The 15,750-nt window shown below is 35.2% G+C and overlaps 2 protein-coding genes across 3 annotated transcripts; both read right to left on the reverse strand.

Moving 5' to 3' along the window:
• Nucleotides 1-1,685: 1,685 nt before the first annotated feature.
• Nucleotides 1,686-3,036, reverse strand: LOC126668604 (uncharacterized). The gene is made up of 3 exons (XM_050361793.1): nucleotides 2,976-3,036; nucleotides 2,001-2,250; nucleotides 1,686-1,950 (listed from the first exon to the last, which is right to left on the reverse strand). The coding sequence occupies exons 1-3, from the start codon at nucleotides 3,034-3,036 to the stop codon at nucleotides 1,686-1,688; spliced, it is 576 nt and encodes a 191-aa protein (XP_050217750.1).
• Nucleotides 3,037-8,766: 5,730 nt separating this feature from the next.
• On the reverse strand, nucleotides 8,767-15,737 carry LOC126666664 (uncharacterized). 2 transcript variants are annotated; one of them, XM_050359500.2, is made up of 9 exons: nucleotides 13,873-15,737; nucleotides 12,667-12,706; nucleotides 12,490-12,559; nucleotides 12,334-12,379; nucleotides 12,134-12,232; nucleotides 11,884-11,952; nucleotides 11,542-11,800; nucleotides 10,856-10,989; nucleotides 8,767-10,589 (listed from the first exon to the last, which is right to left on the reverse strand). In XM_050359500.2, the coding sequence occupies exons 1-9, from the start codon at nucleotides 14,056-14,058 to the stop codon at nucleotides 8,880-8,882; spliced, it is 2,613 nt and encodes an 870-aa protein (XP_050215457.1). In that variant the 5' UTR covers nucleotides 14,059-15,737; the 3' UTR covers nucleotides 8,767-8,879. The 2 variants fall into 2 exon arrangements, with proteins under 2 accessions (XP_050215457.1, XP_050215456.1); XM_050359499.2 differs by having other exon boundaries at nucleotides 12,490-12,568.
• Between the last annotated feature and the right edge of the window lie 13 nt (nucleotides 15,738-15,750).

The following is a 15,750-nucleotide window of genomic DNA, read 5'->3' on the forward strand; positions in this document are numbered from 1 at the left end:
AATCTAACAATTGGTGCCACGAAGGCAGATATAGCAATAGATATTAGCAGAGTGGGAGTTATGGAGAAGGAAGTCAAACATTTACGTCACTCAATACCACGTGAGCTAATGTGCTAATATGGGTGAAAGAGAACCAGACACTTGTGACATGGCCCAGGAAAATGATACACATAACAAGATCTAAAATGAGGGCAAGTACTGCAAATTTCACGAGGATTACGGACACGACACAGAGAAGTGCTACGATTTGAAAAGAGAAATTGAGAGGATGATAGAAAATTGGGCGTTAGGGCATCTCCAATCCAAAACTCAAAAATTAGTTTCAATTTACACAGTTTTGGTTTTCTACGTTGTTTTTTACTCCAACCCATTACCCTATTTTCACACCAAAAGAATATTCTCTATATGTTCTTTTTTATATTCAATACTACTACATTTAACCATTTACCATTTATCATTTACTATTTATATTTATATTTTAACCACATATATCCTCGTCTATTAATTTATTTAACAATGCTTAAATAATACTCCCTCCGTCCCGTAAAGATAGAAAAAGTACCCATTTTACAAGAATTAAGAAAGTAGTTATTTATAGGTATTTTGTGATAATTTGTCTAAATTACCCTTTGTATTTTATTAGTTATGTACATTTCCCAAAGCCACTCTACTAATTATAGCACTTACAACTCATTTGTTTATCTTTTCAAAATATGCATTTAATGTTTTATGATAAGCATGTAGGGGTATTTTGATAATTTTTGACTTAACTAACTCTACTTTTTCTATTTTTATGGGACAAAAAAAGGTGATACTTTTTCTATCTTTATGGGACGGAGGGAGTAATAAATTAAATATTAATTTTTTATAAATATTATTTAATGTTCAATTATAAAAAGTAAAACAAATAATAATTAAAATTGAAATAATTAAATTAAAATTAAAATAACACATTACATTCAAATATTAATAATAAAATTAAAGTTGAAACAATCTTCTTCATGCCTCTACATTAGTATATTTCTCCTATAAATGATCAATCAAGTCATTACGAAAAACAAGGTGTGCATTTTTGTTTATTGATTTGTCTGTGGCGAGCAAGAAATTCTTCAAATCGAGTATCATCATTTAATACCATTTCAACTTGCGGTATTTCTCCTTCCATTGAATTTGTTACTGTTACATTTAATTCGTGTTCATCCTCGATTATCATATTGTGCATTATTATGCAAGATGTCATTATATCATGCAATACATCTTTTTTACAAAAACGGGTCGGTCATACGATAATTGCAAATCGTGCTTGTAGAACTCTAAATGCTGGCTCAACATCTTTTCTACACGCTTCTTGTTTTATGGCAAAATATTTATTTTTTGTAGTACGTGGTTCATGAATAGTTTGTACAATAGTAGACCATTTTGGGTATATAGAATCAGCTAGGTAATAACCTATATTATATTCTTTTCCATTAATAACATAATTAGCAGCAGGAGAAAAATCTTGTGTTAAATTGGAAATAAGATGTGACGACTTCAATACGTTAATATCATTATTAGTAGGCATTAGCAAAATAAGCATGCCATATCCATAGATCATAATCTGCTACAACTTAAAGAATAATTGTTGGTCTTCCACAACGACCTGCATATTGTCCCGTCCATGCTGTAGGACAATTTTTCTACTTTCAATGCATGCAATCTAAAGTACTCAGCATTCTAGGAAAACCACGTTGTTCACCAATATGGAGTAACCGAGCAATGTCACTAGCATTTGGTGATCTCAGATATTTGTCAGAAAAAATCTCCACAATAGCACGACAAAAACGCTTTATACTTCCAATTGTCGTTGATTCGCCAATTTTCACATATTCGTCAGTTGCATATGCATGTAGATCATATGCTAGCATTCGAAATATAGTTGATACTTTTTGCAAAGTTGATAAACCATGTCTACCAAGAGCATCAATATGTTGTTGGAAGTATGAATCATGTTGTTTTACTGCCTCCACAATTTACAGGAACAAATCTCGAGACATTCGATATCGTCGTCGAAATATATCCTCAGCATCAGATTATCTGAAAAATAATCATTGAATAGATTCTGATCCGCCACTTCACAATTTCGATTTATCACAATATGACCTGGAATTGCATCGCGATAAAATGATTGTTGTTGTTGTATTTGTTGTTCATAGTATGCAATAATTTTATTATTATTCCATATCATACGAGATATCAACTCTTCTTTGTCTGTTGTTGTGTAACACAATTATTTATAAATGCATCATCGTCATCATTAGATGAAAATGATTGATATGATGAACCACCAATATTATAATTCATTTTTAATGTAAGAAGAAGTAAGTATTTTTACTATGGAAGTATATGATTTCCCAAACTTCTTTATCAAATTATTTGTAGAACAAAATTGCGAGAGATGTAATTATTGATTAGATTCTCGTACAATTTAATCAAATGGTTGAGACTTAAAAAAATCGATCCAATGGTTTAATGTAAATAATCCAAATTGTGCCTGTTTCAAAATTTTCACCATGTGATAAAGTGACTTTGAAAATCGAGACTTGTCATAATTGACTATATTCTTGTACAATTTAATCAAATGGGACTTAAAGAAATTGATCCAACGGTTTGATGTAAATAATCCATATTGTGCTTGTTTCAAAATTTCCACCATGTGATAAAGTGACTTTGAAAATCGAGACTTGTCATAATTGATTAGATTCTTGTACAATTTAATCAAATGGTTGGGACTTAAGGAAATCGATCCAACGTTTTGATGTAAATAATTCAAGTTGTGTTTGTTTCGAAATTTTCACCATGTGATAAAGTGACCTTGAAGGAGAAACATTCACAAAAGCATACCCAAATACATCAGAGGGGATGATATCCTCATTATAAAGAATTAAGGGTCACGAAGGGTGTTGAGGGACTGTATAGCATGGGTTGAATCATGCCCACAACTTCATCGTCACGCAATAAGCCATCGTCTATAGCATCAAAAATGTTCTTTGCCATTTTAGTGAAAGACAATGTAGAAAAAGACCAAAAAGAAAGAAAACAGAAGACAAGGGTTAAGAAAAGATCTCAGCAATGAAATAAAAAAACTAAAAGAGGTAAAAAAAAGATACAAGAGATATTAGAAGGCCAAATATCTATTTATAAGAAAAGAAGAGAGAGAGAGAATGGCGAAATCCAAAAGGCAGAGCTGCCAACCATTCTAAGAATTTTCACACCAAAATTAAATAATTACCATTAATTACGGCAAGCTAAAACCCTAGAAGACGAGGATACATAGGCAATAAACCGTCAAAAACATCGAGGCAGTAATGACAGAAGTACGATCCCCAATAAGTATTAAATAAACCAAAAGGTGGACAACTGTATAACACCAAAAAGAAGTATAAATATTGTTGGACCTTTATCTTTTCATACTTCTTTATTTTGACTTGGACAATTAACTATGAATATTCTAATTATCTTTATTAGTGTAGGAACATATCAAAACACTCATGGTTTTTCTCGGAGTCTTCCAACTAAAATCTAAAAATCCATTCTGGGACTTCCAACAGGTTTGTGGAGAGCGTGGCACACATATATTTTCCACGTGTCAGAAGACCGTTGAAGGACAGATTTATGGAGAGCGCGATAAACCTATGGAGAGCGTGTTGCCAGTTTTTTAAAATGTGCTTTCATTGATTCTTCAAATCGTAGCAATATAAGAGGTGTTTGCAATGGATATTGATACATCACTGAAAATAGGAGGGTGAACTACTAGAGCTCGGGAACATGAGAATAGTGAACGCGATTAGAAAGAACATTAGAAGAGGTTTTTTGGATGCTCATTCTAACGTTCAAGTAAGTATTTAGTGAAAAAGAAGAATAAAGTAAGAAGAGAAAGTTTAAAGATCAAAAGGGAGTACCATGACGTTTAAGGATAAAGTGATTTATATAGTTGACTTCTTTTTCTTCACTCGTGTTTTTTTGTGATGAGATGCCCCTTTATATTATAGGTTGAGCTGGCCTTTTCAGTTATTTTGGTGAATGGAGCGTGGATGGCACGGTATGTGTATGTTCTTCGGTCAGAGAATTTTTAGCGTTCCTTTTGACTAACATGGACTTCCTTTCTTTCTGTACAAGTAATGTCATTTATGCCTCAATCTCGGCTGTTTCCTTGGTGATACAGGTTCAGGATAAGACATAATACAATCCTACATTAAGACTTCTTTACTCCGGGATTGAAATTCGCATGTACCTATAATTGACTTTGTTTTGCTAGAGTTGGTGATATATACATAGAGGTTGCTTCGCCAATACTAGATTATCATTAGTCCCCCCCTAAGTGTCATGCGTATATTCATGTATGAGGTTGAAGTTTTTCTTTGATTTAAACTTTTCTTTTCTAAAGTAGTGATTTAATGAATCATGTGTTGAGTTTATGTTCACTTGATTGAGATTAAGTATCACGCTGCCTTCATATATTTTGGGTTAAAAATATAAGAAAGTGATCGTTCCTTCATTTTTACTTTGTAACTTTTCTTGGGCATTTGCAAAGAAATTTAACTTATTTATGGGCCTTCTTTTTTAGACTTGCGATTAGGGTTGGCACTTTTACTTCCTTGATTATCATTTTAGGCAGTAGAATTTCCTTTGCCAATCCTCATTATTGCGTTTTTATCTATAATTGTTCGTCATGATTATTTTTTTCCTTTCTAATGTAACTTTCCAATTTCCTTTGACCGTTTTAATCTTCCCTTTTGTTTTGTCTATAAAACAGTTGTTCTTATTTTTTTTCCTTCTTTATTCCTATGTGTTACCTTTGTTTCTGCATATCATATGTAGACTAGCGCTGTGTTTCAATTTTCCCTTTTGTTCTTAAATATTTCTTCTCCTTGTTTCCACATATTCTTTCTAAAACAGTGTTGAGTTCTTCTTCTTTCCATTTTCCTTACAGCAATTCGAATGAGTGATTATACTCTTTTGATATGGTGATTATACTCTTTTGATAGCATGATGGATTGATTGTTTGAAGATCTCAGTTTTTTAAGGAAACTGGCTTCAGTGAACAAGGTTCAATTCCATGCGCGTCTGGGAATCAATCACCTGCCATATAGGGAATCATGCTTTTAAAAGATTAGTATTTTAAAATATTTCGACGTGTTTAGCATTTTTCAAATAACTTTAGTGAACTGCTAAATACCGCCCTGATTTTACTACATACCGCCCTGATTTTTCGACGTGTTACCTTTCTATCATTTACCAATTTTAAACCTAAAAGTCTCATATTCAAACCCACTCAACTCATATTCAAACCCGAAGAACGAATTACTATTCTTAGCCTAAATATCAGATTCTAACCGAGAAAGTGGACGGGAACAACTAGTAAGTAATTGTTTTAATTTTTTTTTTTGGATTTTTTGAATTGTTTTGCTGTCGAATGCAACCCGAATCGCGTCCGGCCCTGTGTCGCAAGTCTCCGCCGAACATGTGGTTTCGATCTGGACGCGTCCGGTTGGAAACCACACGTCCCCTGTGGACGTGCGGCTCCCAGGCCACACGTCCCCAGGGAACGTGCTTCCTGTGTGGTGCACGTCGTCGCCGCCAACTGGGAATTTTTTAATTTTTTTTTAAATTAAAGTAATTATAAAAAATTAGTCGGTAAATTAGTTAGAGCATCTCCAATGGAAATCTCTATTATAAAGAGCATATTTTTAAAAATAAAAAGCATCTTTTATATAAAGAGTAGAATTTTAAATTTTAGTCTAATGGACTCTTTAAAATATAACATTTTGCTATATTTTTTTACAAAAATTAATTTATTCTATTATTATATTTATTTATTTTTGTTATAATTTTCTTTTTTATATATTTTATGGTGAGAAAAAAATTAAAAAATATTTTTTAAATAATAAAAATATAATCCATGTGTTTTAAATTTGAAATTATGTTAAAGAGATAAGAAATAGAGAGTGAATTTGGCTTTCCACATGTAGAGAGCCAAACTCACTCTCTATTTAAAATTTGTATTATAGAAAGTCCATTGGACTTCTATTTTAATGCTAAACTCTCTAAAATAAAGAATAAAACTCTTTTAAAGAGTTTGTTGGAGATGCTCTTAGTTAATAAATTAAAAAATTACTTGGTAAATTAGTTAATTAATAAATTAAATAATTTGTTGGTAAATTTGTATTTTAGGGTTAGCTTAAATTAGTTGAATTTAATTTTTAATTTAAATAATGTTATTTAACTAATATTATTTTAAACTGGTAAATGCAGAGACAGCCTGGTAAAAGAGTCCACTGATATCTATGGATATTGAGGGGTCGGGAGCTCGACATAACTGGGTTCGTAATGTGACCGCCTCACTACGACAAGGGAGAGACCGGACGAGGACTACTGCGGCTGTTGCTGAGCGACATTATTGGGCAGATGATGATTCGCCCGACGTCTTGCTGAGAGACAATTATTAAGTACCACCAGTAGTAATATTAAGTGTGATAGTAACATACCGAATCTCACTGAGTTGTGATTGTATAACCATATCCACCTTCGTCCACACTGTATCCAGTGCACCGCTACTAGAGTTATGCCACTGCTTCAGCTGAGCATGTGCACTCTCCACTCTACATGTAGTGGTGTTTCAAAATGCATCACATTGTTCATCCACACGCAGTAGAATTTCTCTTTGTGAACCAACCATGTCCTCTCAACATATTTTGCCACAACTGGGAAACCCCTAGTCCGATTTCTCATGAGAATCACAACCGCCTCATACTCTGTCTCTGTTGGAGCTTGAATAATGTTTTTCCACCTTCCGTTCTTGAATCCTTCTGCATAGCCTCTGTCTAACCCAAATAGTCTGTAAACTTTGTCTTCCACATCCTTGTTGATGTGCCACATGCAAAGTAGATGAGAAGCACGTGCGAATACCTCTCTCACTGGTCTAACCAGCCCTAACTCCCGATCAGTATCAATAGCTGTCGGGTGGACATCATCGTCAATCAAGAGCCTGGGTCTCTCGAATACCTAGCTATAGCTCTCCTCAGTCTCATCCTTTATAATTGCATACGCAATAATGAAGTTTTTGTTGCACAGAGTCATCCCGATAATCTCAAAAAAAGACATCTGGTATTTGTTGGTCTTGTAGGTGGAATCCATATCGATGATCCATCGGTAGTCTCAGAGTAACCTCGCAGAATCTGGATGCGCCAAGGAAATGTGAGTCAACCTAGTGGTTTCCCGAATTGGCAAGCGTCCAATGCACATAACGGCCCTCAAAAGCCATATGATAAAACTGGCCCACCACATTCATACCCTAAAAAACCGACCTCATCAGGTTATCTCTATAGTTGTAAATTTGTCTTCTACTAGGATTGTCAGATGGATTTTTCTCCTGCAGGGCTGCCCATATAGCACACGGCTTAGCTTGTGCCGTGCTCATATCCCGCACAATCTGTTTAGACGCGGGATTCAGTCTATTCATCTGACGATGTCCCTCAAGATAGACAGTCAAGTCATAGTTGTGCATACTCGTATTCCCGGGTTTCACAACGACTTTCCATGCAGCTCCCTTCAAATGCACCACAATCGCGAGAGGGGATTTTGCACCTTTCGTTTTCGTATTCTTCTGTCCGGAGGATTTTTAATCTGTGAACGATCCTCTATACTGCTCACCCTGGGAACATCTTAAAAGCTTTCGTGTCCCCCCATTTTTGTAGAAAAGAATAACCAGCTTAAACCCTATACGAATGGCAACTCGTTTCGCCCACTAAATTGCTTCAACGTCGCTTTATAACTTAATTTCGACATGAAACTACGCACTGTAATCGACACCGTCATCGACAAAAACTTCAAATTGAACCTGTAAAATAAATATAAAAACAAAATATTAGATGTATATATATTAATAATCAATTTATAAAATATTTAAAAAGATATAAAAAATATAAAAGGGGACAAGGGGACGTTTCCACCACCGCCGTACGGTCGCCGGCGTTGGTTTGGACGTTCCGAGGGACGTCTCTGCACCTGCCGGATACGATCCGGGGGTATCCGGCAGGTAAAAACAGTAAAAAACTAATTAAAAAACATAAAAAAAAAATGTTAATACCTCGAGAGAAGCTGATCAATTTCAGTTCTTGATACTCAAATCCCGACGAATTTGAAGCGTTACCGGTCATTGCGATTTTGAAATTCGAATAGAGTGAGAATGTGTTTTTTTTTTCAGTTTTTGATGAAAGGTCGAAATTGTAAAAATTAGTGCGGTAATTAGTAAAATTAGGACGGTATTTAGCAAAACCCTATTCTATCTAACCTACTTATATATACTCTCTTTAAGATAAAATCCTAATTAAACTCTTTTCGCTTATCTTTTTCTTTTCTATCTTTACTAACATAAACCTCGAAATGAGTCAAAACTTCCTCCGACCTCTTTTTGTTTTTATTTTTCAAGTCAGTCGGACTACCTAAATATCCTAATTGCTCAGTGATTTATCAGGAGCTAATGCTTGAACAAAACATTCCAACTCTCCGCACAAGAAGATATACAAGGATAGAATCACAGAAAACAGTTCAGCTTTTAATATCTAGATTTAACTTGTTTTGCAACAGATTGAGGAACTCATAGAATCTCATAAAGTTGAACAAAATACTGTCTTCCATTATAGCCAACTTAGTGCTGCAAATGTCAATCATGAATTTCATAAAGCCTAAATCAAATCGTTGTCTGATCTAAAAGCCTTAACAAAGTAACCAAATGATATTATCATTTAAACTCTTCCTGGGACAATATTCATCAATACATTTTTAAAAGAAATATACTAAGTTCATAATTGATATCTTAATCAGGGTAAACATGTAGCTTACAGTTGTAGATCCAGATCAGGCTGCTTGTTATCCATAAATAATGATTGTCGAGCGTTCCGCAAGAGCTGAACATTAGAAGACTCTGCTTGATGACCTTGCAGATGAACTCCTCCAAGGAAGTTCATTGTATTAATTAAAGGTATTTCTTGAGCTGATGGAACTTGTAACAGTTGTGGCTGCATCAATGGAACCTGATCGTTGACATGGGTTTGCAGTACGGGCAGATCGCATATCGGGGGCAGACCCCACAGCGCCTGTTGCTTCCACTCCTCCGGCTGAAGAATAACCTGGTCATTTAATGCAGCAGGAGCAGCGCTGCTTGACCCCTCTCCGTTTGGATATAAAGAGACACCGGTTCTAGTAAAATTTGAGCAAGGCAAGTAGGTTTGGTCTAGAGATTTGTTTTGCATCCATGATTGACGCTCATCGTTAATCTGATTTAGTGCAGCAGGACCGGCACTACTTGACCCCTCTCCGAGATATGCAGAAACAGTGGCATTACTAGAATTTGAATATGGCAAGAAGGTCGACTTCAAAGGTTTATCATGCATCCAAGCCTCTGACTCGCTGTTGACCTGATTTAAAGCAGCATGGCCAGCACTACTTGATCCTTCTCCACTCGAATATAAAGCAGCAGTGATTTTGCTACTACTTAAATCAGGCAAGCAGGTCGACTCTGAAGGTATGTTTTGCATCCATGACTGCGACTCGTTGTTGATAAGATTCAAGGAAGCAGGAACAGCATTACTTGGCCCATTGCCATTTGGATATAAAAATGTAGTTGCTCTACTGTTACTTGAACAAGGCAAGTAGTTAGGTTCGGAAGGTTTGGTTTGCATCCAAGATTGAGACCCATTGTTAATCTGATTCAATACAGCAGCGGCTCTTGTACTACTTAAATAATTCAAGTAGTTAGGTTCTGAGGATTTACTTTGAATCCATGATCGAGCCCCATTGTTAATCTGGTTTAATGGAGCAGGACCCACATTACTTGACCCTTCTCCCTTACAATAAATAGAGGTTCCGGCTCTACCACTAGAAAAATGTGAGTAGACTGGCTCTGAATGTTTATTTGGCATCCAAGTCTGCGTCTCTGAGTTGATATGAGGTGATACAGCCGAGAACAAATTTTCATTTCCAGAAAGCGGGTAATACGTACCTGATGGAGCAATATTAGCACGATTTTGTACGTCACTAATTTGCATGAGAGTTGCAATAAGAAGGTCTGCACTCTCAGCAGTGCCAGTTGCTTTCCCTGTTGTGGAAACACAAGCACCTGTATTTGTGTTTGTGTTAGCGCCCTCTTCTCCGAGCAAATTATAGTCAATGAGCCCGCTGTTAGCAGCATATGGACTTGCTCCTAAACTATTATGAGATGGGATCAATTCTCCTCCAAAAGCACTAGATCCTTCATCGGTGCAGACCATCTTTCCTTTATAAGCAGCAGAAGGGTTGGGCATGAAATTATAAGGAAATTGATTATTATTACTACCCATGTTCAGCTTTGCAGGAATTTGAAGGGAAGACGTTGTAGGAAACGGGTAATTGGTAGCCCTGCCAAAAGGTGATGGAACCCAGGAATGACTGGTTGGAGCTTCAATTGGATATTTCGTGAGCTTCCTTAGGGCAACATTTTGTGCTGTTGGCCCTAAATCTTTGACAAATCGCAACAGACTATCCACATATGAAGTACCTGAATGATTAACCTGAAGCACTCACCCATATCAATCAGGACGAATTTAAATGAACAATAGACAAGTACCGAAAAAGGTCAGAGATTAAAGCAAATAAAAGCAAGTAACTTTTTCTGCATATACTTCAAATATTGACACCAATTCTTTTGTATATAGCATCCAAACATTTGATAGTTTCATGCAGATTATGCAAGTGGTGTGTGAAACTCCAAATGTATGCTGGCTTGAGCATGCACAGGAATGACAGTACATGCTAGGCTTTCCAAGACAAAACTTACATGGGTAAGTGATTTTGGTGCATTATAAACTGCCGAAACTATCTTCCCATTCTCTCTGCCAAATGAAGCCGGTGAGATATACGTTGCACGCCTTTCAGTGTCAGATGAAGTTAAACTCCTAACATCTCTTGACACTATGAACAGAAAAAAGAATAGATTGTGTTTATTTCTCAAAAAAGGAAAGAGAAGAAAAAGAATATTCTGGTGAACCACCAAGGGATAAATGTACAGCATAAATTCATTCCTATCAAGTGCAACACCTTCAACAACATTTAAACGTGAATTACAGAAGTTCTGCAGATTTCTGTTGCTACTCCATTGATAATAGTATACTTCTTATTGTAATTATTTTTTATAAATTGGAATTCTCTAACTGACACCATGCAGTTGTTAATGATAAAAGTATTCTGTTCTGTTAGAACTAATCTGACAGAACAAAAACATCAGCAAAGGTCCTATTATTGCAGTAACAGTATTACTTGCAGTGTACTTTATGGAAAAACAAACATAAAGGTGCTTCAATTAATAAATAGTTAGTTTCAATCAGATAATGACTTCTTTTCATGCTTAGATAAAATATGAGTAATACATATTGTCGTATGATTATTTCTATATAATTGATAAATTTCACTTCATTCAAGAGCTTGGGTACCATAAATTTGCTACAGAAGTTGTACATCTCTTACCAGGAAGAATTCCGTTGCGTGTTTGCCCAGTGTAGGGCTTCATATACAGTGGAGAAAGAAATGGTTGAGTAGTTCTCCTGAGAGGTTGATCATTTTTAGCACTTCCAGGTTTAGCAGACTTAATGTTTAAGCATCCAGCTTCACTTTCTGCTTTCTTGCCTGTCCTTTTTCGTGTGCGTGAATATTCCAGTTGAAAGTTTTCTGGTTCAGTTCTCAAAGAATGAAAAAGACGTTGACCCAATTCACTTATAGCTCGAGCCTGCATAGAAGGAATTCTATATTAATGAATATACAGTAATATCTTCCTGAATCATCCTACTGACATAACCTAAAAAAGCCTACCTCTGTATAATACACTGTAGTTGAAGAGTTAAACTTCATAGCATTGCTAGATATCAGAAATACATCTCGCTGCAGAATAAGAAAGCTCAAAATTTAGTAAGAGAATTCTTGACAGAATATTCAAGTTGGTGGATATAAATCTCATAATTTTAATAATGGACAAAGTGCAAGAATTGATTTGCATTAGAGCAAAAGCAGCAGATAAAGAAATAATGTAGTTATTAAAAATAATTCTGAATATAGAGCAAACCTCAAATTGCTCCAAGCTTGTATACAGTCCTTCCTGAAGTTTAGCCCTCATGGTGCCAAAATCCATCGGTTCTTTTATGATATTGTAATAATCAACCACCTTTGATAGAAACACCAAATGTATTTACAGTGGATATAAAATGAGAAAATTGTTTGAGAGCTCACGGATGAATGATAAATGAAGGGAAACATGCTGCTAACCTCTTCAGGGTCAACTGGTTGTGCGAATATCTCTTCAGTGTCCCTCCTATATTAGGAAGAATGATTAAGGTAAGATAACTTTCATACTGATATGCTATTCCATGAACGTTTTTTTCCCAAGTCAATCGATAAAACTAAAGAATAGATACTAATGACCTCTGCAATATGTCAAGTATAAATTCCAGTGTTTCTTTCTTTGGCAGCCATTGTGGAGAAGATGAGTTTTCTATTTGCTCTTGCAAGAGAATTTAAATTAATCAGAATTTTCTCTTGCGAGAGAATTTAAATTAATCAGAAATAGATACACGAATCAATTGCGCATTAAAGGCTCACCAGAATTAAATGCAATGTCTTCATTTTTCGAACCTTCTTCCTGTTCGAAACTAAATGTAAGGAACCAGAGGTTTGAAAACATATACTCCCTCCGTACCATTTAGGAAGTCCCATTGTCATTTTTTTTATGTCCCACTTAAGAATTCTCATTGTACCTTTTTAGCATAATTTCTCATTTTTACCTTTATCTTATGTTAATAGCAAAACTCATTTACAATGCCATTGATGACATGCATAATTTCGAAGCACAATTAATGAGGGCAAAACAAGAAAAAAAAATTATGTTTTTGTCTTCTTAATATGTGTGAAAAACAACAATGAGTCCTATATGGGACAGAGGGAGTACATCCTTAGACACATAAATCAACAAAAACATATTACAGTGAAAGAATTAAGTTTGTCAACAGAAGTAACATACTAAAACATAAGTATTATACAGGAAAAGTATATAAGAGATTGCTATTTATATAAAAATAAATAGATCATTTTTCAAAAACTGCAATGCAATACTTCTCAAAAGACATTAGAAATACTGTTCAAGCATGCATAGCATAAGATAATTTTTTGTTTTCGGCCGAACATGTAACTATGAACACATTGTCCAACTTGCAAAGTCAAAGTCAACAAGCAAAATGTCATTATTAATGGAAAGTAAATACGTCTTTACAGGCAAAAAGAGACATATTTGCAATTTATGAAGATAAGCAAGCAGAAACTCACAATGCATTAAATGGAGGCAGGCGTCAATGATTACATTAAATGAAACACTGGACTAGATCACTAATAATTTTAAAAAACAAATTTTATTTCTGATTTGAGCATGGAAGGAGTTGACAGAGGAGGAAAAAGGTGACAGAAGATAATAAACAAAGGTCATACAGAAATTGACTTAATGGAAAACTTGCATTGTTGGACTTAGTTCTACACAATAGTAGCCAAATTTCCAAATACATGATTGCCATGCTTAATGAAGATGAAAAGCATGCATAATGCGACGTGTAAAATAAACCATAAGTCGTTGTACGAGAGAGAAAAAATACTCAAAAAACTCGAGTATAAAGACAAATATTTGGAGAAAGTCAGCAAGTAAACAAAGGACTTGTGTCAGAGGACCGTCCATTGACTCTTATAAAGCAGAGTCTCGTCGCTAAAGGACAACAAATACATAGTAAAATAGTAAGACAAAATGAAGGGAAGGACACAGACCTGATGAGGAGTAGTAACAGAATTAACTACAACTGCTTGCAGACTTTTGCATTTGCGGCCCCTCTTTCTAGCAGCTGACGGTGGAGATTGACTACTGCTAGCATCACTTGTCTGTTTCTGAAGAGCTTGTATACGTGTTTTCTCCTCCAACTCTGTTATTCTAGCACTCCTTCTATATCCTGTCATTCGGTCCTTTCTCGTCTTTGTTTGTAGATTATTAGTACTCTTAATGGATATTAATCAGTAACTACTAATTACTGCTGATGATTACTGGAGATACCTCAAACAGAGAAGCATCAAAATCATGAATAACTAAATAGGTTTTTTTATTCTATTTATAATCATGAAATATGGGCATACAGCACATGGCAAGATCGTTGACATTCAAGCGCAAGCACATGCTCAAAACTGGATTTTACTGCTACTATTACTTCTCCAGTCTAAAAACAGGAATAATCTAATGGAGGAAATTTTTTATATATAGCAATCCATTTCTTGTCAACTGCATATCAGCTGATGTCACTGCTAGTGCTGACCGAGAAAACACCAAATAGAGCTGATATCACTTCTATATGACACACATGTGCATGCTTATGCTGCTACGAGAATGCAAAATACATCAAGAAAAAGTACTATCAGGATAGCTACACCACCGGTAGGGCCTGCTGCCTTCGCCTTTCCTCAGCATATTGCTGGAGAAAGAGCGGCCCCACTTAAATGCGATAAAAGGCAAAAAAAGAGTAGACCCTACCCATTAGAATCCATATGAATTTTGTGAGAGAACTAACATTTGTGTCAATAGGATCTAAATTCCATTTCGACAAAAAATCTAACTCAAAAAATTCAAGGATTAACCTTCTCGATTTGTTTAGCTTAGATTTCCTTCAGCGTCTTCAAAGTCTTTTTTAATTAGTCCAACCAGAATCAAACATCTATCATCATAAAATGCATACCATGATATTTACAAAAGATAAAGACAATTCAATAATCAAATCAGTATTTAACAATGTTGAAAAATTCACATAACAAAAAAAATATAAAAAACAGATCATACAAGCCGAGGGGATATGGGGAAGAAAATCCAGGCAAACACAGAATAGAGAAACAATGCAATTAAGTGTGCTATAAACAAACAATGCAGAGGTTATGTTCAAAGAAATCACATGAAGCCTATTACCAAATTGACTCTCTTACCGTTAGCAAGGAAACGAATGAAACTAACATTCAACACAATAGGATTATCTACCAAACTGGAAAATTCTCCGTTCCTTCTTCCTATTGTGCAGCCATTTTACCTAAAATGATAAGCCGGAAAGCTAATTAGACTAAATCATTAGACCCATGAGAGATCTTATGCATTTAAATTGAGATCCTGGGCACCCTAGTTGGTGATACGGTAAGTGTTACGTGGAACGATCAATTTGACAACTGTACGGTGATTCAAGAGCCAGTAACTTCCTATTTGGCTCGGCGTGAAATAATTGACACATTTGGCACATGCCAGCGCATTAGGTAATGTCTTTATAGACAACATAAAATTACCAAATTAAGCCATTTTCCGAAACGGCTACGTTGAATCACTACTCTACATAATTTGGTATAAAATGCAAGATACTACTCTACATAATTTGGTATAAATTGCAAAATATAAACAATACAATTTAAAAGGGGCAACATATATAAGCAAGCAAGATCTAAATATTGAACCAAAAATAACAAGCACAGTAAATGCCAATGATGCACATCGTATTATATCTGAGTGCTAAACCTGTAGGCTAGAAAGCTTGCATCCAAGCAAACTTTTTCCAATTACGAAAGCTTCTTTTTGCTCTCTCAATTTGAAGCACGGTAGATGATTATGGAATGTACGAACCAACT

The sequence above is a fragment of the Mercurialis annua genome, linkage group LG2 (assembly GCF_937616625.2).
Source record: "Mercurialis annua linkage group LG2, ddMerAnnu1.2, whole genome shotgun sequence".
NCBI lineage: Eukaryota > Viridiplantae > Streptophyta > Magnoliopsida > Malpighiales > Euphorbiaceae > Mercurialis > Mercurialis annua.

Excerpts from the sequence above, each read along its gene's own strand:
- LOC126668604 (XM_050361793.1), bottom strand. The coding sequence starts at position 3,036 with ATGGCAAAGAACATTTTTGATGCTATAGACGATGGCTTATTGCGTGAC. Across the intron at positions 2,251-2,975 it reads GCGTGACGATGAAGTTGTGG|ACAAAGAAGAGTTGATATCT; the intron begins GCATGATTCAAC and ends ACACAACAACAG. Across the intron at positions 1,951-2,000 it reads TCCTGTAAATTGTGGAGGCA|ACATGGTTTATCAACTTTGC; the intron begins GTAAAACAACAT and ends TGCTCTTGGTAG.
- LOC126666664 (XM_050359499.2), bottom strand. The coding sequence starts at position 14,058 with ATGACAGGATATAGAAGGAGTGCTAGAATAACAGAGTTGGAGGAGAAA. Across the intron at positions 12,233-12,333 it reads AACCAGTTGACCCTGAAGAG|GTGGTTGATTATTACAATAT; the intron begins GTTAGCAGCATG and ends TTTCTATCAAAG. Across the intron at positions 11,953-12,133 it reads CAAGCTTGGAGCAATTTGAG|CGAGATGTATTTCTGATATC; the intron begins GTTTGCTCTATA and ends CTTATTCTGCAG.